At 39.8% G+C, this 23476-nt stretch overlaps 2 protein-coding genes across 5 annotated transcripts in view; one reads left to right on the top strand and one right to left on the bottom strand.

Moving 5' to 3' along the window:
• zfr2 (zinc finger RNA binding protein 2) overlaps nt 1-13051 on the bottom strand; it is a 41470-nt gene extending 28419 nt beyond the window's left edge. For all 4 annotated transcript variants that reach the window (XR_012397653.1, XR_012397652.1, XM_002666166.7 and 1 more), the window contains exons 1-5: nt 12948-13051; nt 11432-11678; nt 7574-7688; nt 4510-4725; nt 2145-2488 (exon numbers count right to left, since the gene is read on the bottom strand). Coding sequence is in view for 2 of the 4 variants with exons in the window: in XM_002666166.7 (XP_002666212.3) it covers nt 2145-2488; nt 4510-4725; nt 7574-7688; nt 11432-11678; nt 12948-13015 (990 nt within the window). In the remaining 2 variants the exon portion in view is untranslated. The remainder of the gene's footprint in view (nt 1-2144; nt 2489-4509; nt 4726-7573; nt 7689-11431; nt 11679-12947) is intronic.
• Nucleotides 13052-13082: 31 nt separating this feature from the next.
• atcaya (ATCAY kinesin light chain interacting caytaxin a) overlaps nt 13083-23476 on the top strand; it is a 60877-nt gene continuing 50483 nt past the window's right edge. The window contains exons 1-3 of the mRNA XM_073937043.1: nt 13083-13359; nt 13845-13982; nt 14138-14210. The gene's annotated coding sequence lies outside the window, so the exon portion shown is untranslated. The remainder of the gene's footprint in view (nt 13360-13844; nt 13983-14137; nt 14211-23476) is intronic.

The raw sequence follows: 23476 nt of genomic DNA on the forward strand, positions 1-23476 counted from the left end.
GCATATGAACACAATCAGCACTCAAATGTTAGCAGGAAATGGATGTTTTTAAAATTACTTTCACGTATTTACAAAGTGCAAACAGTGAAAAATAAATAAAACTAACATGTATAAATATTTATTTTGGCCACAATGTTTTTGATTTATTTTAATTTATTTTTTTTTAAGTTTAAATAATTATGAACTATTAGGGGTGCAACGGATCACGGTTGATTCGTAATGCGTACCGATCACAACCCACATTTCGGAACAGGCACGACTCGCGGATTAATACATTTTTTACTTGTAGATTAATCCTGAATTTGCAACGATTGCAGAGAGATCACCTCTCGCATCATTAAAATTACATGTATCAAAGGATTAAGGCTTTCCTGTAAAACATAACGATGACAGAAGAAATTATGGTGGGTTAATTGGGATGTAGGGGGTTTCTTAGGTGATTAAAGGTGCTTTCTGTCATTACTTGTTTAGCCTGCATTAATGCATTCAGTGTAAGCTGCACGAATAATCATTAAAAGATCGGGATCTCAACACCCACGCAACATAAATTATAAACGATAGTGATTCGCATTGGTTTAATTATCCTGCGAATCGCTGCATTCAAATCTGTTTGTTACAAACAATCAAATAAGGTAAGGTAAAAACTTTATTGTCCCAGTTAGGGAAATTTGTCTTAGGCACTTGCCATTAGCTGCAGTCGTTACAAACATGGACAAAACAATAAACATACAAAACACAAATAAGTATTTCAATAACATTTACAAGCCTCACTCCATATACACATAAATAAGCAAACTGATACTCTCAATCTAAGCCACCACTATTATTTAATAGCTTAATGCTCGTAGGATAAAAATAATTTTTATATCTGTTTAATCTACAGCAAGGTAATCCGAATCTATTTATAGTTTAGATAAAACCACTGATGTTTATGGTAAAGATTAAAATCTCTGTCACATCCATTTAACGAGGCTCAAACATTGGGAGCAAATGCATTGTTTAACCAATAGGTGGCGACAACCGGCCATCAAAACACGCCACTGAATAATTCAACAATGATCATCTAGCAATGAAACATGAAGGTTTATGAGTGAATAACTGAATCCTTTATTGAAAATGAGACTACATGAATATGGGTTGTAAAATTTATGTTAGATTTCTACATTTAACGTTATCAGCAACAGTAATGTAACAGTAAATCTTCACTGTACTGAATATTTTACTATTTGTTTTTTTTCAGCTGATGGTTTCATCATTTTGTTGTTAATAAAATTACAAGTTTTAAGTTCTGTTTGTTAAAAGCAAGTGTCTTGCAGTAGAGGTCTGCATTCCCGCGGTACAGAGCTGACCACATTTCTGCGGCGCAGGAATACATTTCTGAATAAAGCGCGGGAGCAGTCAGTAACAGGTTTAATTTTGCACGGGAGCGGGTGGTCTGACGATATCGCTTTCGACTTCCGAGCGAATGAGCACGAGTATGTATGTGCGAATGAGACAGCATGATGCTGCGTTTAGCTTGTTTGTTGCTGTCTATGTGTGTGCGAATGAGAGAGAGAGCTTTGTGCTGTCTCTCTCTCTCTCTCTCTGTGTGTGTGTGTGTGTGCTTGTGAATGAAAGAGAGAGTAAGACGCTGTGTGTGTGTGTCACTAGCTTGTGCTTGTGTGTGTGTGTTTATACACACAGCTTGTTATAGGCTGTCTGGACACTGTATAGCTGGGTGGTTTTCAGTTTTGTTCTCCCCGCATCCGTTAGCAGTAACGGGCGCGGCGGGTAGAAAACGGGGCGGGTCGGGCAGCAGGACAACAAATGCTGAATATAAGCGGGAGCGGTTGGGTTCGGGCTAAAACCTGGCGGGTGCGGGCGGAAGCGGGATTCAAAATTTAGTCCTGCGCAGATCTCTATCTTGCAGTGCTGTTTTTGTAATAAATAGAAAGCAATGCATTTGTCTCCTCCCCTTTTTGGCTGATCCGAAAAATGTTCCGATCCATGACTTAAACCATAACATGATCTGTGATCCACTACACTACTATGAACTGATTATCACAATGTCAGATTTTTCTGCTATTGTGCCACCCTACATTACAGTAACTTGCCTGTAAATCTGTGTCCCTTTAGTGAATGTAAATGTTCATGCATGTGCTCACCTGTGGACCGGCGCAGCTGATCTTGCAGATATCGCAGTAGTGCAGCTGCGGTTGCTTCGGTGGACCTTTAGGCTTCTGTATCTTGTTCTGGTGGAAAGCCGGCTTCCTGTATGAGCTGACAGCAGGACTGGAGACGCTGCTGCCACCGCTGTTGCTCCAGGAGGAATTGGCGAGCTGTTTGGGCGGCTGCTGGGTTTGCTGCGGCGGTGGCGGTTGTGGCTGTTGCTGCGGCGGCTGCAGAGGCGGCTGGGGCTGGGCCTGCGGCGGAGCACACTGAGCCGGCTGATAATACGAAGGTGTAGATGTGTAACCGCTAGAGTCATAGCTGGAATAGTTGAGACCAGCTAAAGCAAACAAAGAAAGCCGAACCATTAGATGACGCTTTATTCATTTATTTATTTAATTGTGTATGCTTGTACTTTTATTATAGTCGTCTTTAATTTCTTTAGTTTTAATTTGCAAAATGAATTCTCCTTGCCCTTAAGTTTACAATGATAATAAAGCTTGTTAACAAGTTTTTAATTATTTATGAAGAAATTATAATGCTTAATTTCGTTATTTCATCTTCATTTACAGGTAGCAGGGTATTTACAGCTACTGTATATTTCTGTATGTTCGCATCTAGTCCCTTTATGCCTCCTGGCGGCAGTCGCAAACTGCTGTTACACAAAAAAAACACGTTCATAATTCATTAATACCGCTGCGGCACCACACGTGGAATTAATGGTCATTTTGAAGTGTCACCCACTGTACTGCTGGCTATTTGTGGCATTTAAACCTGAATCAGACCAGCTGCACTGGAGTTTGTTTGTTTGTATGTTTGTGTTCATTGCCATGTGAACTTCTACATGCCATGCTGATATAGATTATATTCAAAGGATAGTTCACACAAAAATGAAACTTCTACTATTATTTACTCATTCTAAACTTGTTCCAGAGCAATTTGTGTGTTGTTTTTGCTTGTGTTGACCTTCATTTGTCTCTCCTATTATGGAAGATATTTTGAAGACAGCTGAAAACCAGTAACCAATGACTTCAATAGTATACTATGAAAGTCAATGGTTACTTTTTCCTGCTTTCTTCAAAAGATATTGCTTTTTTGTGTAACAAGATAAAGTCAAAACAGGTTTGGGAGGTATTTTGAGGGAACCATTAACCATTGACTTCCTTAGTACCACCGACTTCCATTTGTTTTTCCTATTATGAATGTCAATGGTTACAGGTTTTCAGCTTTATTAAAAAAAAATCTATCTTTTTGTTCAACAAATGAAGAAAAAACTAAAAAAATCAAACATGTTTGTAAGATCTTTTGAAGAAAGCTGCAAACCTGCAACCATTGACTTCCATAATAGAAAGAACAAATACTATGGAAGTCAGTGGTTACCGGTTTCCAGCTTACTTAAAAAGATCTTCCTTTTTATTCAACATAAGTTAAAGTCAAACATGCTTGAAACATATTTTGAAGAAAGAAACTGGTAACCATTGCCTTCCATAGTACCATCGATCAAACATGTTTGGAAGATGTTTTGAAGAAAGCTGGAAACCAGTAACCATTGACTTCCATAGTATTCGTTCTTCCTACTAAAGATGTCGATGGTTACCGGTTTCCAGCTTTGTTCAAAAAATCTTCTCTTTTTTATTCAACATAAGATTAAGCCAAACAGGTTTGGAATATATTTTGAAGAAAGAAACCGGTAACCATTAACTTCCAAAGTATTTGTTTTTCCTACGATGAAAGTCAATGGTTACAGGTTTCCAGCTTACTTAAAAAGATCTTCCTTTTTTTCCAACATAAGAAAAAGTCAAACAAGCTTAGAACATATTTTGAAGAAAGAAACCAGTAACCATTGTCTTCCATAGTACCATCGACCAAACATGTTTGGAAGATATTTTGAAGAAAGCTGGAAACAAGTAACCATTGACTTCCATAATATTTGTTCTTCCTACAATAGAAGTCGATGGTTAGCGCTTTCCAGCTTTATTTTAAAAAAAATCTTCTCCTTTTTATTCAACATAAAATGAAGTCAAACAGGCTTGGAATATATTTTGAAGAAAGAAACCGGTAACCATTGGCTTCCATAGTATTTGTTTTTCCTACGATGGAAGTCAATGTTACATCTTTTCAGCTTTCTTCAAAATATCTCTCTTTTGGTTCAACAGATTAAGAAAACTCTTTAAGGTTTTAAACCACTTGAGGTAGAGTAAATGGGAAGTAAATGTTTATTTTTATCCCTTAACTTACAAAAGAAAAGTTTCAAAAAAGACTAAGCTAAATAAAATAAATAAATAAATAAATAAATAAATAAATAAATAAATAAATAAATTCAACAGAAAACGCTTGATGGGTAAAGTGTTTGTGGCGTACCGGAGTAAGATGTAGCAGCTGTGGAGTTGAAAGAGGAGCTGGGCGTGTAAGTGGAGATGGGCGCTGGGCTTTGCTGAACGCTGGTGGATGTGGGGTAGATGGTGTAGCTGGAAGATACGGAGCTCACAGCGGGCGGAGGTTTCAGGGCTGCCACCTGTCTTTGAACCGGCGGCTGGTTGTACGCTGTGCTTGCAGGGCTGTAGCCACTTTTTAGACCTAAAACAGCAAATCATTTCTTAAAACAAGACGCACTTTTTATCAAAATAGGCTCATTTTACAGCTCCCCAAGAGTTAAAGAGTTGAGCTTTACCATTTTGTAAACATTCAGCCGGTCTCCAGGTCTGGCGGGAGCACTTTTAGCTTAGCATAAATCATTAAATCGGATTAGACCATTAGCATCCAATTCAAAAATGACCAGAGAGCTTCAATGATTTTCATACTTAAAGTGTTGATTCTGTTGTTAGATCGTGTACTAAGACTGACAGGAAGTGAAAAGGTTTTATTTTCTAGGCATTACGCTACTTTAGGCCAATCTTACAACTCCCAGATCTCTGGGTCTGGCAGGAGTCCTGTTAGCTTAGCTTAGCATAGATAATTGAATTAGATTAGACCATTAGCATCGCACTCAATTGACCAAAGAGTTTCAATTAAAACTCGACTGTTCTGTAATTACATTTTGTGTAACAAGACAGACAGAAAACTGATAAGCTGCTATTTTATAGACAGATCTGGCTAGGAACTATACTCTCATTCTGGCTTAATAATCAAGGAACTGTCCTGCTGTCCAAGTTACGCAAATATTATTTTAAGAGCCATAATTTGATTTAATATAAATTTTAATAGCACTTAAAAACATGAACAGTTTACACATTATGCTTAGTTGTGTACATGTGCTGATTGTACACCCCTACTCCTTTGTTTGTGATGGTTTGCTCCACCTTTATTAGGCCGCATTTACACTGCACTGTTCAAGTGACTCGATTTTTTTTCTCCCATGTGGCACAGATAATATTTGGCCCATGTACGTGTAAAGCCTGGTTTATACTTCTGCGTCAAGTGACCGGCGTAACCCACGGCGCATGCAACGCGCGTGGCTGTGCAATTATACTTCTGCGCGCTGTCTCTGTTGGTCTGCATTAACACTTCCGAAACGCTAGTTGGCAGTAAGGTGTAAATGTTCCTCTGTGTCGAGTTTCTTTGCTTCGTTTTTGCTTTTCCTGAACACTTCCGGGATATACAAGTGGCTCAAACTCACTCATTTTGAGGCAGCAACCGGCGGACGTGCAACAACTTTAACTATGAGGTAAACACAAAACAAAACTTTCCATCCGGAGCTCCTTCACAGGACTCCACACTTCGCTACATTGGGTTCGCGCCATTCGCGCGGCTCTCGGTCCCGCACTGATTTGTCAGCGCTACCAAGCCAACCAATCACAGAGCTTGCGCTACGCGTTGTTGCGACATGTAGTTACATTTTTTGAGGTGCACGTCAGTGACGGCGACGGCCATGGAGAAGGGCTATGCGTCAGCGCCGTAGCATACGCCGGCGTTTGATGCAGAAGTATAAATCAGCCTTAAGCAGGAACAAATCACGTGGATACAGATTTTTTTACAGAGCTTGGTTCATATGTGGATATTTATCTGATATGAATCAGATCTGTGTTCTCGTGTCTGCAGTGTAACAGTTAGATCGGATTTTCACCTGTCAATGCGAGTCGGGCGTCATTAAAAACCCTAGCGAATGACATCAAGTCTGACACTTTCATTTCAGAACAGACTTCAGCAGAGTCCCAAACCCTAAATCTCATACACGAGGACTTAAGCAGCTTTTATATTGTCATATAGCACAGGTATTTAAGCATGTTAACAAGAGCGAGAGAGCACTATGTTCGCTACGTAACCAATATAAACTAATAAAAAACTAGTGCATAGCTACATCACAAGCATAAATCACACCATGGACATTACATTAAGATGCCTAAAGATTTTTTTAAAAGCCTATATATCAAAAGAAGATGGACAAATGAGAAGCTTTCTGTCATTAACTATAGTAAACAGCTTGTCAAAAGCTGCGAACAGATTAGAAACAGGAATAGAGAAAAGAGCACTCTTTAATTAACAGCTGTAAGTCAGCGCCCGCTCTTATTTTTTTCCTGGTCATTGCGCCTTTGCCCAGTGCAGTCTAAATGTAGATCGGATACCAGACACTTTTTAAAAGATGATGAGTTAATCATTAAGATCTGCAGTGTAAATGCAGCCTTTTAAATTGTATTACGAGACACAAAAGTGAAAGACAGAGCAACACAGTTTCTTGATCCGAGTTTGTTATACTACATAAGTATTTACTAAACCTCTTTAATTGCAATGAAACTCAAGTTACTTTATTGCCCGACTGATTTCCTCAAAATTCTGAAAGCACAATTGTATTTAGTTTGCATCACCTGCTATTATAGTAATCATTTATAATAGTATACATGAAGTGAACTTGATAACTTTTAATAGAAGTAATTTGTTGTGCAAGCTTTTATTTTGCCGTTTTTAGTTAATATTTATACTTTAGTCAAATTTTGAGCAATGGTGTGCTTTTGTATCATGTTGCAGTCTTTATTTCTGATCAGATTTTATTCATTTCAGTTTGACATTTTTTTTATTCATAATTTGTTAGAATTCAGCTTAAAGTTGAATGAATCTAATGTTTTCCTTTTTTCATGACCAATTTAATATTAACAGCACCAATTTCCTATCACTAAAATTTAGAAAAATGCCACACAAGAGCCTTTTGACTTGAAACTTGACTTGAAAACTCCTTCAATTTGCTCGTTTAGAGCCCTCACTTTTCAAGAAACCTTCTGTCGAAATGCATTCAAATCCTTTCAATAGTCGCAATGTTGATTAAATATAATTGATTGAATCATTGAAAATTATTTCCAGTCAAATCATTGCAAACAAAACATATTAGGTACATTACCACCAAACTCTTATTGAACACAACTTAAACTTTGGCAATTCAGTATAATAATGGTTACATATAATCAAGTAAACATTAAAGGTAACTGAGACGCACCTGTCTGGAAGTAGGCCTCTGTCGCAGGTCGTTGCGCTGGTGCGATGCTGGTTTGAAAGTACTGCTTGTTCTCGTAACTGCTGACAGGCGGTGGTCGCCCGTATGTATAATTCTCCTGTAACATCAAATCAGACAGGAATAACATCAACGAGAAGCATGAATTGAGATGCATCATTTAAAAAAACACTATTTTAAAAAAATTAAATAAATAAGCTCATTTTACAAGAGTTATAGTTAAACAGTTGAGTTCTACCAATTTTTAATCCGTTTAGGTTTCCAAGTCTGGCGGGAGCACTTTTAGCTTAGCTTAGCATAAATCATTGGATCGGATTAGACCATTAGCATCTAGGGTTGTCATGATACTGGAACTCTGTACTAATCGATACTGGAATTTCATCTTATTCCCGCTAATAATTGAGCACGTTTCGAAACATCACTGATTTGCCATTCTGTCCACGTGCTCAACAGAAATGACTGTGATTGGCCGTGAATGTCATCAGCTCACCGAAATCACCACTGTTTACTGAGTGTAACCAAAGATACAGGAACACTGGAGTGTTCAGCATTTGTCAGCTTATAGACAAACCAGTTAATCAAAGTGACTTTGATACGTGCCCAGTGTGTTCAGGGAACTGATGACCTTCATGGCCAAATGACAGTCATTTCTGTTGAGCACATGAACAGAATGGCAAACCATCGCCATTTAAGAACGTGCTCAAATGTTAGCGGGAAATGGGCGTTTTTAAAATTTCACTATCGATTGGAACTGAATTCCAGTATCATGACAAGCCTGTTAGCATTTCGCTCAAGTGACCAGAGTTTCAGTAATTTTCCTATTTAAGGCTCGAGCATAGATTGCTAAGATCATTCCTCTTTTTAAAAGTGGTGACCCTTCTGATTCAAATAATTATAGGCCTATTTCATTGATTTGTACTGTAGCGAAAGTTTTCGAGAGCTTAATTTATAATCAGATTACTGATTACATTAAAAAATTTGATATTTTTTCTTCTTACCAGTCAGGTTTTAGACCAGATTTTTCGACTACTACAGCTTTAATGAAGTTCATTAATGATGTGTTCATATCTTTTGACAAAAGTCAACCCACTGGTGCAATTTTTATTGATCTTACCAAAGCTTTTGACATGGTTGATCATTATCTTTTGTTAGATAAGTTATATTCTTTAGGCTTTGATCAAAAGTCTCTTTTTTGGTTTAACTCCTACTTTCATAATAGACGTCAATTTGTTACATTTAGAGGCTTTAACTCAGAGCACTCAGTTATTGAGAAGGGTGTCCCTCAGGGATCATCACTTGGCCCTCTGCTCTTTTGTTTATTCATTAATGATTAGCCTAAATTTTTTTCAATCTGCAAGATTCAACTTTATGCAGACGATACTATTATTTATTTCTCCCACTCTGTTATTTCATATTTTCAATCTTCCTTGCAGTTAGATTTTACTTTAATTCAACAGTGGTTCAATAAAAACAAACTTATACTAAATAAAAAGAAGTCTTGTAGCATGGTGTTTTTTTAAAAAATCTCAGCGGTTTCATTCAGTAGACATGAGTCTTGTGTAGTTACATCGTGACGAAAAGTAAAATTTTTCTATTTTCTAGGTCAATGTGGTAAGGAACTATATCATCATTCCAGCGTATTAATCAAAAAACTTTGCTGCCGTAACATGGCTATAGCACGCACAATAATATTATCTGGAACTATACAAACCTAGTACTGGTCACGCTGAAAGTCACCTAGCTCTGGAATATTTTCAGGCAGTGTGTAATATCATTATACTGCAACAGCCATGGTACGACAGCAAAGTTCCTTGATTATTACGCCAGAATGAGAGTATAGTTCCTAGTCATATACCAGCCTAGAAAATAGCAACTTTTAATTCTACGTCTGTCTTATTACACGATGTAACTACAGAAGAGTCTAGCTTTAATTGAAACTCTTTGGTCAGTTATGTGAGATACTAATGGTCTAACTTGATTCAGTGATCTATTTCAGCTATTATGCCCCTCGCTGCTGGAATCAGCTTCCAGAAATGATCAGATGTGCTCTAACATTAGGCACATTCAAATCCAGACTGAAAACATCTGTTTAGCTCATAGATATATACACTAGATATCGCATAGGGACCCTGAGCATGCGTCAATAGCGCCGCCACATTGGTACAGTGCTCACAGGACAAATGTCATTCAACCGCACTAGTCAAGACAGTGTTATTACATGAAGATGCGGGACTTTAGCGCTGTCTACAGGTGTAGAAACGAGCAAACAAAGAAATCAAAGCACAGGGGCAGAACATTTCATAGGTAATATTAAGTTTTTTTCTGTTTTTGTATGTTCTGAACTTTTGTGCTAATCAGGTCACGTTATTGATGATAACAGTCACTTACTGCATTCACCATAAGACAAAGAAGCTCCAACTCACACTAAACACTCGGCTTATGCTAGTTTTGTTGAATAAAATCAGCAAACAATGCAAAAGAAATATGACAACGTGATGCTGCACTGCCAGAAACTTGTATTATTGTCGGCTAATGTTAGTGAAAGAGTCGTTCTGGGATTCATTCACAAACTAATCGTTCCCTCCGTCAGTATGAGAAGTGAAAGCAGGAGAGGAGCTGTGTTTCAGGACACGATTAGATCAAATTCAACAGGGAGGGTAAATAGTACATTTCTGTACACACAAACACAAGCTTTTTGTCAGGAATGTCCGTGCGGTCACTGATCCATCAATGTAGAAAAGTGATGTAAAATGATAATTTTCGTAATTAGAAAAAAAAAATTACAGACTAACATCCAGGAAATCTCCCGATCATAGATATGTGTATATGTGTATATCTCTGGCTTTGGATGGCCACAGTCCTCCACTGTACCTTGGTCCCGCATTCATTTCAAAGGAGCGCTACCCTGTAGCAAGATGGCGGCGCTATTTATGCATTCTGTCCAATAGACAACAATAGGCCAGGCGACATATAGTGTATATCTATGCGTTTAGCTGTGCTGAATGAGCACTGTGCTACGTCTGATCGCACTTATGTTTTTCTTTTTTCTTTTTCTCTTATAACCTGATTTAACCCGTTTATTTGTTTTTAGCTGTTTTTTTTATCATTTTTATTACTTGTTTTTATTTTTTCTTATACTTGTCTCTTTTTTATTTCTGTTTATGTAAAGCCCTTTGAATTGCCACTCTGTATGGAATGTGCTATATTAATAAACTTGTATTGCCTATGCTAAGCTAATGATGAAACTACAGAGGAGTCAAGCTTTAAATGGTAAATTATTGAAGTTCTCAGCAAGATGCTAATGGTGTAATCTGAATCAATGATCTTTGCTAAGCTAAGTTAAAACTACTTGAAGATCAGGAAGTAGTAAGATTAGCCTAAAGTTGTGCCGTCAACAAAATAGCCACTTTCCACTTTCTGTCAGTCTTATTACATGATGTAACTACAGAAGAGTCTAGCCTTAAATAAAATTATCAAAACGCTTCTGCCATTTTTGAGAGAGATGCTAATGGTCTAATCCGATTAAATGATTTATGCTAAGCTAAAAGTGCTAAAAAGTTGTAAGATTAGCATAAAGTAGTTTGATGCCTAGAAAATATCAACTTTTCACTTGCCATCAGTCATACTACAAGATGTAACAACTGAATCAAGCTTTAAATAAGTTCTCTGGTCATTTTTAAACAAGATGCTAATGGTCTAATCTGATTCAATGACCTATGCTAAGCTAAGCTAAAAGTGCTTCTGCCAGACCTGAAGTTCAGGAAGTTGTAGGATTAACCTAGTTCCAAAAAAAGTGGAGTGTCTCTTTAATATACACAGAGTGAAAAAAAAAAAAACACTGACCGGTTCAGTCAACACCTGGTATGTTTGAGGAGTGGTGGTGGGCTGCGGGGTCGTCTCAGGCTGGCGGTAGCCATAATTTGGGGCCGGATGGGGCTGGTAGGTGGGGTATGGTGCTGTTACTGCAGGACGTGCCGGCTGGGCAGTGGGTGCAGGGTATGATGCCGTCACAGCATGAGCCACTCCGGGTGCAGGCTGGACATTATAGCTGCCCGTGGTTGGGTGGGAATAGGCAGGAGGCGGCTGAGTGCTAGAATTAGGAATTGAGAATAAATTCATATGCACTCTTAAAACAAGTCTAAAGTTAAATTCTGAAAAATAATCAGACACTTGATTTGCAGTCTTAAAATGTAAACAGAGCAATGCATTAAAACCAATTCATGAAAATTAATTAAACTACTTTTAATCTTTTTAGTTTTTAGTAAGTTTTTAGAAAAATGTTCTGGCCAATAAAAAAAAAAGTTGAAATGATAGCAACAGACGCATTATCAGTACTATTAATATTGCTTGTAATATCAAGAATATTACAACTACTTATCCCTAATTTGATGGATATGATATTAGATTACTATAATTATGAAATAGAAATGCATTAAATAAATAAAATAAAAACTAACCTCATTAAAAAAAACGACATTTGATTAAGATTCAGTTTAAATTATGGCCCTAAAAAATATCGTCAAATGAACAATCTTGTATATTAAAAAGCTCTATGGCCAAAAAAGGGTCAGCAAAATTAAAATCACTGTGATATTCATCATATCGGTTACCTGTGTATCACCAGTAAAGTATCAGGAATATTCAATATTAACCCACATGTATATAAATGAACAAATAAAGACAGTTTAGCGATAATATATTATTTCTCAATGTACAACATTAGCAATTTGAAGAGATCTTTGCCTATAAGAAGACATTAAGTTCAACAACAGCATAAAAATCAATATAAATTTATGGCCGCAGAGAAATGTCATTTTTAACTACTTTATGCTTGTGGATGTAAATGTTGCCAGCCAGATTCAAATCTGCAACACCCGCATGAGCACCAAAGCACAACATTATATTGGAAATAAAAACGTGTAAGTTAACGTTAATCTTCTGTGAAATATAAAACAAGCCAATTTCAAACTGAAAAAGGTACTACATTAACATTTACAAAGATAATTTCAAGAATACAGTATTTTCTGCTAGCACATGCACAATAATGCTATCCTCACAAGGGTATACTGAATATTATACCATGGTACAGAATGTTTACCATGGTACCTACGTAGTACACGCAGAAAACCATGGTACAAATCCATAAACATGACAGCAACATTGTAGTTGAGCTAAAAATCACATAATAAGTCTTTTTCGATCATAATATCAAGCAAGCGTCAATAAATAAACAAACAACAGCAGCTCGTGGAGATGTTTGAGTAGCGGCCGCCATAATCCATTTTGAACTTCAGCCGTGTTTCTGATCCTTCTATAAATAACCGAGGTGATCACGCGCATGTGTGTTTTTGTTTTATACCTGTACTGCGGGCCGGCGGCAGCTGCAGCTGCATGTGTGAATCCATAATAATTACTGGCCGCCATCATAGAAACTTCAGCAGCAGCAGCGGCGGCGGCTTCAGCGATCACGTGGTCAACACGTGTCTGTGACGCCGCCGCCGGTCACCTTCGCGCCACTGCCCCCCGTGGAGAACCGTCATAATGTATATATTTATAATTATGTGTTTTAAACACCTATCAACGGTGTATTTGTGCTCTGAACTGATGAAATCTCGTAAAGTTAGTTTTTAAATATTTTGGTTATACAAAATTAGATGTTTTGATATATAGTTATTTTTGTAGCTTTCAGACGTCAAATGCGCGGTAAAAACTTGTTTTAACGTTTACTTTTTTATTTAAAGTTTAACTTGATGACACAAAGTCGTGATATGGTGAGTTGCTAACATTAATTTTGTTCAACTCAATCTCCACAAGTTGAACTTATTCCGAACAATTCAACGTGCAGTAGGTGAAATGGAGGCCAATAATAAATATGTAAATATCTGCATGATTATCTAAAAACCCAAATAGAAAAGAGTTTCTGTGGTCTGTAGTCTTAATTTGACATTTCTCAAGTCTCAAAACTAATAGGCCTGCTATTAATACGCCTCACCTAGAGGAAACCGTTTATTTACGTTGAGAAAACTTTCCTGGCTGACCAACAGAGGCTTCTGTCTGAACAAACTTAAAGGGACCGTTCATTCATTTATTGTTCCTCAGTTTAGTCCCTTTGTTTATCAGGGTCGCCACAGCAGAATGAACCACCAACTTATATGTGGATGCCCTTCCAGCTACAACCCAGTACTGGGAAACATCCATACACACTCATTTGCACTCATACATTACAGCCAATTTAGTTTATTCAATTCACCTATAGGCTACCGCATGTCTTTGGACTGGGGCAAACCATAGCACCCAGAGGAAACCCACGCCAATTAGGAAGAAGATGCAAACTCCACACAGAAATGCCAACTGGCCCAGCCAGGACTCGAACCAGCGATCTTCTTGCTGTGAGGTGACAGTGCTAACCACTAAGCCACTGTGTCGCCATCTTAAAGGGATCTTTTAGCCAAAAAATTTAAATTTACTCAACATTTAGGCTACTTATACTAAACAATACTATGACAGCTACTTTAACAACGTCAACATATCTTCTTTTTTGTTCAACAGAGGAAAGAATCTCTAACAGGTTTGGGATGATGGACATGGCAGATGAGCAAATGATGACAGTTTTCGTTTTTAGGTAAAGTGTCATTTTTAACTCACGTTTATTTGTGATGCAATGTTGATTTTTTTTAATTAATTTTTTTAAAATTTTTATTATTCCTGAAAATGACAGCAGAATAATTCATTTTCTTTTTGGCTTAGTCCCTTTATTAATCAGGGGTCGCAACAGCGGAATGATCTGCCAACTTATCCAGCATATGTTTTATGCATTGGATGCCCTTCCAGCTGCAACCCAACAGTGGAAAAAACCCATACACTTTCGCATTCACACACATACACTACAGCCAATTTAGTTTATTCAATTCACCTAAGGCGCATGTGTTTGGACTGTGGGGGAGACCGGAGCACCTGGAGGAAACCCACGCCAACACGAAGAGAACATGCAAACTCCAACCAGAAATGTCAACTTACCTAGCCTTGAACCAGCGACCTTTTTGCTGTGAGGCAACATTGCTACCCCACTGCGCCACTGCGTCCAACAGAGGCTTCTGTCTGAACAACCTTAAAGTGATATTTTTCCCCAAAAAATTTCAATTTGCTCACCATTTATTCTACTCATGCTGAAATGTTTTAAACTTTTATCTTGTTTTTTTTTGTGCGACACAACACATTATATTTAGAAGAATGTTAGAAACTGGCAGGAACTACTAACACCGTCAACATATCTTCTTACATGAAGAAAGAATCTCAAACAGGTTTGGGAATGTGGATGTAATGTGGCGGATAAGTAAATAATGACAACTTTTGTTTTTAGGCAGGCGCAGTGGTTCGCACAATCGCCTCACAGCAAGGAAGTCGCTGGTTCAATTCCCAGCTGGGTCAGTTGGCATTTTTGTGCATTTTTGTGTGGAGTTTTTTTAATTTGATTATTAATTAGGGACCGAGCACCGAAACGGTGCGTAGGCCCTATTGGAATTGCTCCGTTTTTTATTATTATTATTATTAGGGACCGAGCACCGAAACGGTGCGTAGGCCCTATTGGAATTGCTCCGTTTTTTATTATTATTAGGGACCGAGCACCGAACGGTGCAAGGCCCTATTGGAATTGCTCCGTTTATTATTATTATTCTTTTCCGGAATGAATCGCGATTTTGAGGGCCTTACCATGCCCGAAAACTCACGAAACTTTGCACACGCCTCAGAAGTGGCGAAAATTTACGTATGTTATGGGTCTCGGAAGTGGGCGTGGCAAAATGACTCGACAGCGCCACCTAGAAAAATTATACGGACGAGCCCCTGATCTACGAATCACGCACAAGCACGAAAATTGGCACACACCTCAAACACACCAAAACATACGAAAAAGTCTCTTGGAGCCATAACTCAAACCCAACAGGAAGTGGGATATTTTTAACTTCCTGCGGCAAATAAGTGGCATTTTTGCCATTTCCAGGCGTTGTATTTTAACAAACTCCTCCTAGGGATTTTATCCGATCAACACCAAAATTGTTTTTTGTCATCTAAAGGCCTTGGCGATGTTAAATTGCGAAGCTTTAGAGTTTTCGTCGATGGGCGTGTCCGTGGCGGCCTCGCAAACTTTGACGATTCGCCATGAAACAGGAAGTCGTTATAAATCAGGCATGCATTATCCGATCTGCCTCAAAACTCACACGTTTGATAAGAGTCCTGACCTGAACACATATACATGCCGATATCCAGATACAGGTATAGCGCCACCTGCTGGCAACAGGAAATTACATGTTTTACATCGTAACAAACTCCTCCCACAAATTTTTTCGTATCAGCACCAAATTTGGGTTGTGTTATCTTAAAGCTCTAGCGATGATATATTGTGAAGATCTAGAGTTTTTGCAGAGGGGCGTGTCCTTGGCGGCATGACAAACCTCAACGCTTTGCCATGGAACAGGAAGTCCTTATAACTCAACCACACAATGTCCGATCTGCCTGAAACTTCACATGGTTGATAAAAGTCCTCTCCTGAACACATCCTCATAACAATAATGAAGTGGGCGTGGCAAAATGACTCGACAGCGCCACCTATAAAAATTAAACTGACGAGCCCCTGATCTACGAATCACACACATGCACAAAAATTGGCACACATCTCAAACACGCCAAAACATCCGAAAAAGTCTCTAGGAGCCATATCTCAAACCCAACAGGAAGTCAGATATTTTTAACTTCCTCCGGCAAATAAGTGGCATTTTTGCCATTTCCAGGCCTTGTATCTTAATGAACTCCTCCTAGGGATTTAATCCTATCGACACCAAAATTGGGTTTTGTCATCTAAAGGCCTTGGCAATGTTAAATTGCGAAGCTTTAGAGGTTTTGTCGATGGGCGTGTCCGTGGCGGCCTCGCAAACTTTGACAATTCGCCACAAAACCAGAAGTCATTATAACTCAGGCATGCATTATCCGATCTGCCTCAAAATTCACATGTTTAATAAGAGTCCAGACCAGAACAAGTTTACATGCTGATATCCAGATACAGTTATAGCGCCACCTGCTGGCCACAGAAAATGTCATGATTTACAAAGTAATAAACTCATCCCACAAATTTTTTGATATCAGCACCAAATTTGGTTGGTTGTTATCTAAAAGCTCAAGCGATGATATATTGTGAAGATCTAGAGTTTTCGCAGGGGGGCGTGTATGTGGTGACATGACAAACCTCAACGCTTCGCCATGAAAAAGGAAGTCCTTATAACTCAACCACACAATGTCTGATCTGCCTGAAACTTCACATGGTTGATTAAACTCCTCTCTTGAAGACATCTAAATGCCAATATTGAGTCACAGTCATAGCGCCACCTGCTGGCAACGGGTATTTTGGCTTATAACTCAGCCACACAATGTCAGAACTGCTTGAAACTTCACATGGTTGATAAAATTATTCTCCTGAAGACATCTACATAACAATCTTGAGTCACAGTCATAGTGCCACCTGCTGACGGGAGGAAGTTTGGCATAAATCTGTGGATTTTTCAGGTTTTTTATATATATCGGCTTAAATTGTTATTGTTCACTGTTCTCTGTCATCCTGAGGCCACCGGGCGGCGGTGAGCCCGGGTGCGAGGTCCCTATCATCGCTGCTTGCAGCTTTAATTATTATTATTATTATTATTCCGCCCCCTATCGGGGCACTTTTGAGGGTCTAAACATGCCCGAAAACTCATGAAAATTTGCACACACACCAAACCCGGTGTAAATAGCAGGTTGATATGGGTCTCGGCAGTGGGCGTGGCAAAATGACTCGACAGCGCCACCTAGAAAAATTAAACGGACGAGCCCCCGATATATGAATCACGCACATGCACGAAAATCGGCACACACCTCAAACATGCCAAAACATACGAAAAAGTCTCTTGGAGCCATATCTCAAACCCAACAGGAAGTCAGATATTTTTAACTTCCTGCGGCGAAAAAGTGGCGTTTTTGCCATTTCCAGGTGTTGTATTTTAACGAACTCCTCCTAGGGATTTTATCCGATCGACACCAAAATTGGGTTTTGTCATCTAAAGGCCTTGGCGATGTTAAATTGCGAAGCTTTAGAGTTTTCGTCGATGGGCGTGTCCGTGGCGGCCTCGCAAACTTTGACGATTCGCCACAAAACAGGAAGTCGTTATAACTCAGGCATGCATTATCAGATCTGCCTCAAAATTCACACGCTTGATAAGCGTCCTGACCTGAACACATTTACATGCCAATATCCAGATATAAATATAGCGCCACCTGCTGGCCACAGGAAATGACATGATTTACGGAGTAATAAACTCCTCCCACAAATTTTTTTGTATCAGCACCAAAATTGGGTAGTGTTATCTGAAAGCTCTAGCGATGATATATTGTGAAGATCTAGAGTTTTGGCAGAGGGGCGTGTCCGTGGCGGTATGACAAACCTCAACGCTTCGCGATGGAACAGGAAGTCCTTATAACACAACCACACAATGTCCGATCTGCCTGAAACTTCACATGGTTGATAAACGTCATCTCTTGAACACATCCACATAACAATATTGAAGTGGGCGTGGCAAAATGACTCGACAGCGCCACCTAGAAAAATTAAACGGACGAGCCCCCGATCTACAAATCACGCACATGCACGAAATTTGGCACACACCTTAAACATGCCAAAACATACGAAAAAGTCTCTTGGAGCCATATCTCAAACCTAACAGGAAGTCGGATATTTTTAATTTCCTGCGGCGAAAAAGTGCCGTTTTTGCCATTTCCAGGCGTTGTACTTTAACGAACTCCTCCTAGGGATTTTATCCGATCGACACCAAAATTGGGTTTTATCATCTAAAGGCCTTGGCGATGTTAAATTGCGAAGCTTTAGAGTTTTCGTCGATGGGCGTGTCCGTGGCGGCCTCGCAAACTTTGATGATTCGCCACAAAACAGGAAGTCGTTATAACTCAGGCATGCAATATTCGATCTGCCTCAAAATTCACACATTTAATAACAGTCCTGACCTGAACAGGTTTACGTGCCGATATCCAGTTACAGTTATAGCGCCACCTGCTGGCCACAGGAAATGACATGTTTGACACTATAACAAACTCCTACCACAAACTTTCCCGTATCAGCACCAAAATAGAGTGGTGTCATCTGAAAGCTCTAGCGATGATATATTGTGAAGATCTAGAGTTTTTGCAGAGGGGCGTGTCTGTGGTGGCATGACCAACCTCAAAGCTTCGCCATGGAACAGGAAGTCCTTATAACTCTACAACACAATGTCCGATCTGCCTGAAACTTCACATGATTGATAAAAGTCCTCTCTTGAACACATCCACATAACAATATTGAGTCAGTAATAGCGCCATCTGCTGGCAGAAGGTAGTTTGGCTTGTAACTCGGCCACACAATGTCCGATCTGTCTAAAATGTCACATGGTTGATGAAAGTCCTCTCCTGAGCACATCTACATAATAATATTGAGTTTTTAATAGCGCCACCTGCTGGCAGAATGTAAATTGTCTTATAACACAATCTCCACACAATCTCTGATCTGCCTGAACCTTCACATGTTTGATAAAAGTCCGCTCCTGAACACATCCCCATAACAATATTGAGTCAGTCATAACGCCACCTGCTGGCAAAAGGTAGTTTGGCTTATAACTCAGCCACAAAATGTCCCATGTGCCTGAAACTTCACATGGTTGATTAAATTCCTCTCCTGAAGACATCTACATGCCAATCTTGAGTCACAGGTATAGCGCCACCTGCTGACCGGAGGAAGTTTGGCATAAATCTGTATTTTTCTTAGGTTTTTTATATATATATCGGCTTATATTATTATTGTTCGCTGTTCTCTGTCATCGTAAGGTCACCGGGCGGCGGTGAGCCCGGGTGCGAGGTCCCTATCATCGCTGCTTGCAGCTTTAATTAGGGACCGAGCACCGAAACGGTGCGTAGGCCCTATTGGAATTGCTCCGTTTTTTATTATTATTATTATTATTATTATTATTCCGCCCCCTATCGGGGCACTTTTGAGGGTCTAAACATGCCCGAAAACTCATGAAAATTTGCACACACACCAAACGCGGTGTAAATAGCAGGTTGATATGGGTCTCGGAAGTGGGCGTGGCAAAATGACTCGACAGCGCCACCTAGAAAAATTAAACGGACGAGCCCCCGATACACGAATCACGCACATGCACGAAAATTGGCACACACCTCAAACATGCCAAACCATACGAAAAAGTCTCTTGGAGCTATATCTCAAACCCAACAGGAAGTCGGATATTTTTAACTTCCTGCGGCGAAAAAGTGGCGTTTTTGGCATTTCCAGGCATTGTATTTTAACGAACTCCTCCTAGGGATTTTATCTGATCGACACCAAAATTGGGTTTTGTCATCTAAAGGCCTTGGCGATGTTAAATTGCGAAGCTTTAGAGTTTTTGTCGATGGGCGTGTCCGTGGCGCCCTCGCAAACTTTGACGATTCGCCACAAAACAGGAAGTCGTTATAACTCAGGCATGCATTATCAGATCTGCCTCAAAATTCACACGCTTGATAAGCGTCCTGACCTGAACACGTTTACATGCCAATATCCAGATATAGTTATAACGCCACCTGCTGGCCACAGGAAATGACATGATTTACGGAGTAATAAACTCCTCCCACAAATTTTTTCGTATCAGCACCAAAATTGGGTGGTGTCATCTGAAAGCTCTAGCGATGATATATTGTGAAGATCTAGAGTTTTCGCAGAGGGGCGTGTCTGTGGCGGTATGACAAACCTCAACGCTTCGCCATGGAACAGGAAGTCCTTATAACTCAACCACACAATGTCCGATCTGCCTGAAACTTCACATGGTTGATAAACGTCATCTCTTGAACACATCCACATAACAATATTGAAGTGGGCGTGGCAAAATGACTCGACAGCGCCACCTAGAAAAATTAAACGGACGAGCCCCCAAGCTACGAATCACGCACATGCACGAAAATTGGCACACACCTTAAACATGGCAAAACATACGAAAAAGTCTCTTGGAGCCATATCTCAAACCTAACAGGAAGTCAGATATTATTAACTTCCTGCGGCGAAAAAGTGGCATTTTTGCCATTTCCAGGCGTTGTATTTTAACAAACTCCTCCTAGGGATTTTATCTGATCAACACCAAAATTTGGTTTTGTCATGTAAAGGCCTTGGCGATGTTAAATTGCAAAGCTTTAGAGTTTTTGTCGATGGGCGTGTCCGTGGCGGCCTCGCAAACTTTGATGATTCGCCACAAAACAGGAAGTCGTTATAACTCAGGCATGCATTATCCGATCTGCCTCAAAATTCACACATTTGATAACAGTCCTGACCTGAATACGTTTATATACTGATATCCAGATAGAGTTATAGCGCCACCTGCTGGCCACAGGAAATGACATGTTTTACATTGTAATATACTCCTTCCACAAACTTTATTATATCAGCACCAAATTTGAGTGATGTTATTTGAAAGCTCCAGCAATGATATATTGTGAAGATCTAGAGATTTTGCAGAAGGGCGTGTCCGTGGCGGCATGACAAACCTCAACGCTTCGCCATGGAACAGGAAATGCTTATAACTCAACCACACAATGTCTGATCTGCCTGAAAATTCACAAGGTTAATCATATTCCTCACCTGAACACATCCACATAACAATATTGAGCCTGTCATAGCGCCACCTGCTGGCAGAAGGTAGTTTGGCTTGTAACTCAACCACACAATGTCCGATCTGCGTGAAACTTCACATGGTTGATGAAAGTCCTCTCCTAAGCACATCTACATAATTATATTGAGTCTGTCATAGCGCCACCTGCTGGTAGAAGGTCTTTTGGCTTATAACTCAGCCACACGATCTCTGATCTGCCTGAAACTTCACATGGTTGATTAAATTCCTCTCCTGAAGACATCTACATTGCAATATTGAGTCAGTCATAGCGCCACCTGCTGGCAGAAGATAGTTTGGCTTATAACTCAGCCACACAAAGTCTGACCAGCCTGAAAATTTACATGGTTGATTAAAATCCTCTCCTGAAGACATTTACATGCCAATATCGAGTCACAGTTATAGCGCCACCTGCTGGCAACAGGAAATTACATATAACTCAGCCAAACAATGTCCGATCTGGCTGAAAATTCACATGGTTGATAAGATTCCTCTACTGAAGGCATCTACATGCAAATCTTGAGTCAGAGTCATAACGCCACCTGCTGACAAGAGAAAGTTTGGCATGAATGAGTGATTTTCTCAGGTTCTTTATATAAATCGGCTTAAATTAATATTGTTCGCTGTTCTGTCATCCTGAGGCCAACGGGCGGCGGTGAGCCCGGGTGCGAGGTCCCTATCATCGCTGCTTGCAGCTTTAATTATTATTATTATTATTATTCCGCCCCCTATCGGGGCACTTTTGAGGGTCTAAACATGCCCGAAAACTCATGAAAATTTGCACACACACCAAACCCGGTGTAAATAGCAGGTTGATATGGGTCACGGAAGTGGGCGTGGCAAAATGACTCGACAGCGCCACCTAGAAAAATTAAACGGACGAGCCCCCGATCCATGAATCACACACATGCGCGAAAATTGGCACACACCTCAAACACGCCAAAACATACGAAAAAGTCTCTTGGAGCCATATCTCAAACCCAACAGGAAGTCGGATATTTTTGACTTCCTGCGGCGAAAAAGTGGCGTTTTCGCCATTTCCAGGCGTTGTATTTTAACGAACTCCTCCTAGGGATTTTATCCGATCGACACCAAAATTGGGTTTTGTCATCTAAAGGCCTTGGTGATGTTAAATTGCGAAGCTTTAGAGTTTTCGTCGATGGGCGTGTCCGTGGCGGCCTCGCAAACTTTGACGATTCGCCACAAAACAGGAAGTCTTTATAACTCTGGCATGCATTATCAGATCTGCCTCAAAATTCACACGTTTGATAAGAGTCCTGACCTGAACACGTTTACATGCCAATATCCAGATACAGAAATAGCGCCACCTGCTGGCCACAGGAAATGTCATGTTTTACACTGTAACAAACTCCTCCCACAAATTTTATGGTATCAGCACCAAAATTGAGTGGTGTTATCTGAAAGCTCTATCGGTGATATATTGTAAAGATCTAGAGTTTTTGCAGAGGGGCGTGTCCGTGGCGGCATGACAAACCTCAACGCTTCGTCAAGGAACAGGAAGTCCTCATAACTCAACCACACAAAGTCTGATCAGCCTGAAACTTCATATGGTTGATATACGTCATCTCTTGAACACATCCACATAACAATATTGAAGTGGGCGTGGCAAAATGACTCGACAGCGCCACCTAGAAAAATTAAACGGACGAGCCCCTGATATACGAATCACGCACATGCGCGAAAATTGGCACACACCTCAAACACGCCAAAACATACGAAAAAGTCTCTTGGAGCCATATCTCAAACCCAACAGGAAGTCGGATATTTTTAACTTCCTGCTGCAAATAAGTGCCATTTTTGCCATTTCCAGGCGTTGTATCTTAACGAACTCCTCCTAGGGATTTTATGCTATCGACACCAAAATTGGGTTTTGTCATCTAAAGGCCTTGGCGATGTTAAATTGCGGAGCTTTATAGTTTTTGTCGATGGGCGTGTCCGTGGCGGCCCCGCAAACTTTGACGATTCGCCACAAAACCGGAAGTCATTATAACTTAGGCATGCATTTTCCGATCTGCCTCAAAATTCACATGTTTAATAAGAGTCCAGACCTGAACACGTTTACATGCCAATATCCAGATACAGTTATAGCGCCACCTGCTGGCCACAGGAAATGTCATGATTTACAGAGTAATAAACTCCTCCCACTATT

Source organism: Danio rerio, chromosome 22 (genome assembly GCF_049306965.1).
Source record: "Danio rerio strain Tuebingen ecotype United States chromosome 22, GRCz12tu, whole genome shotgun sequence".
In the NCBI taxonomy this organism is placed as follows: Eukaryota; Metazoa; Chordata; class Actinopteri; order Cypriniformes; family Danionidae; genus Danio; species Danio rerio.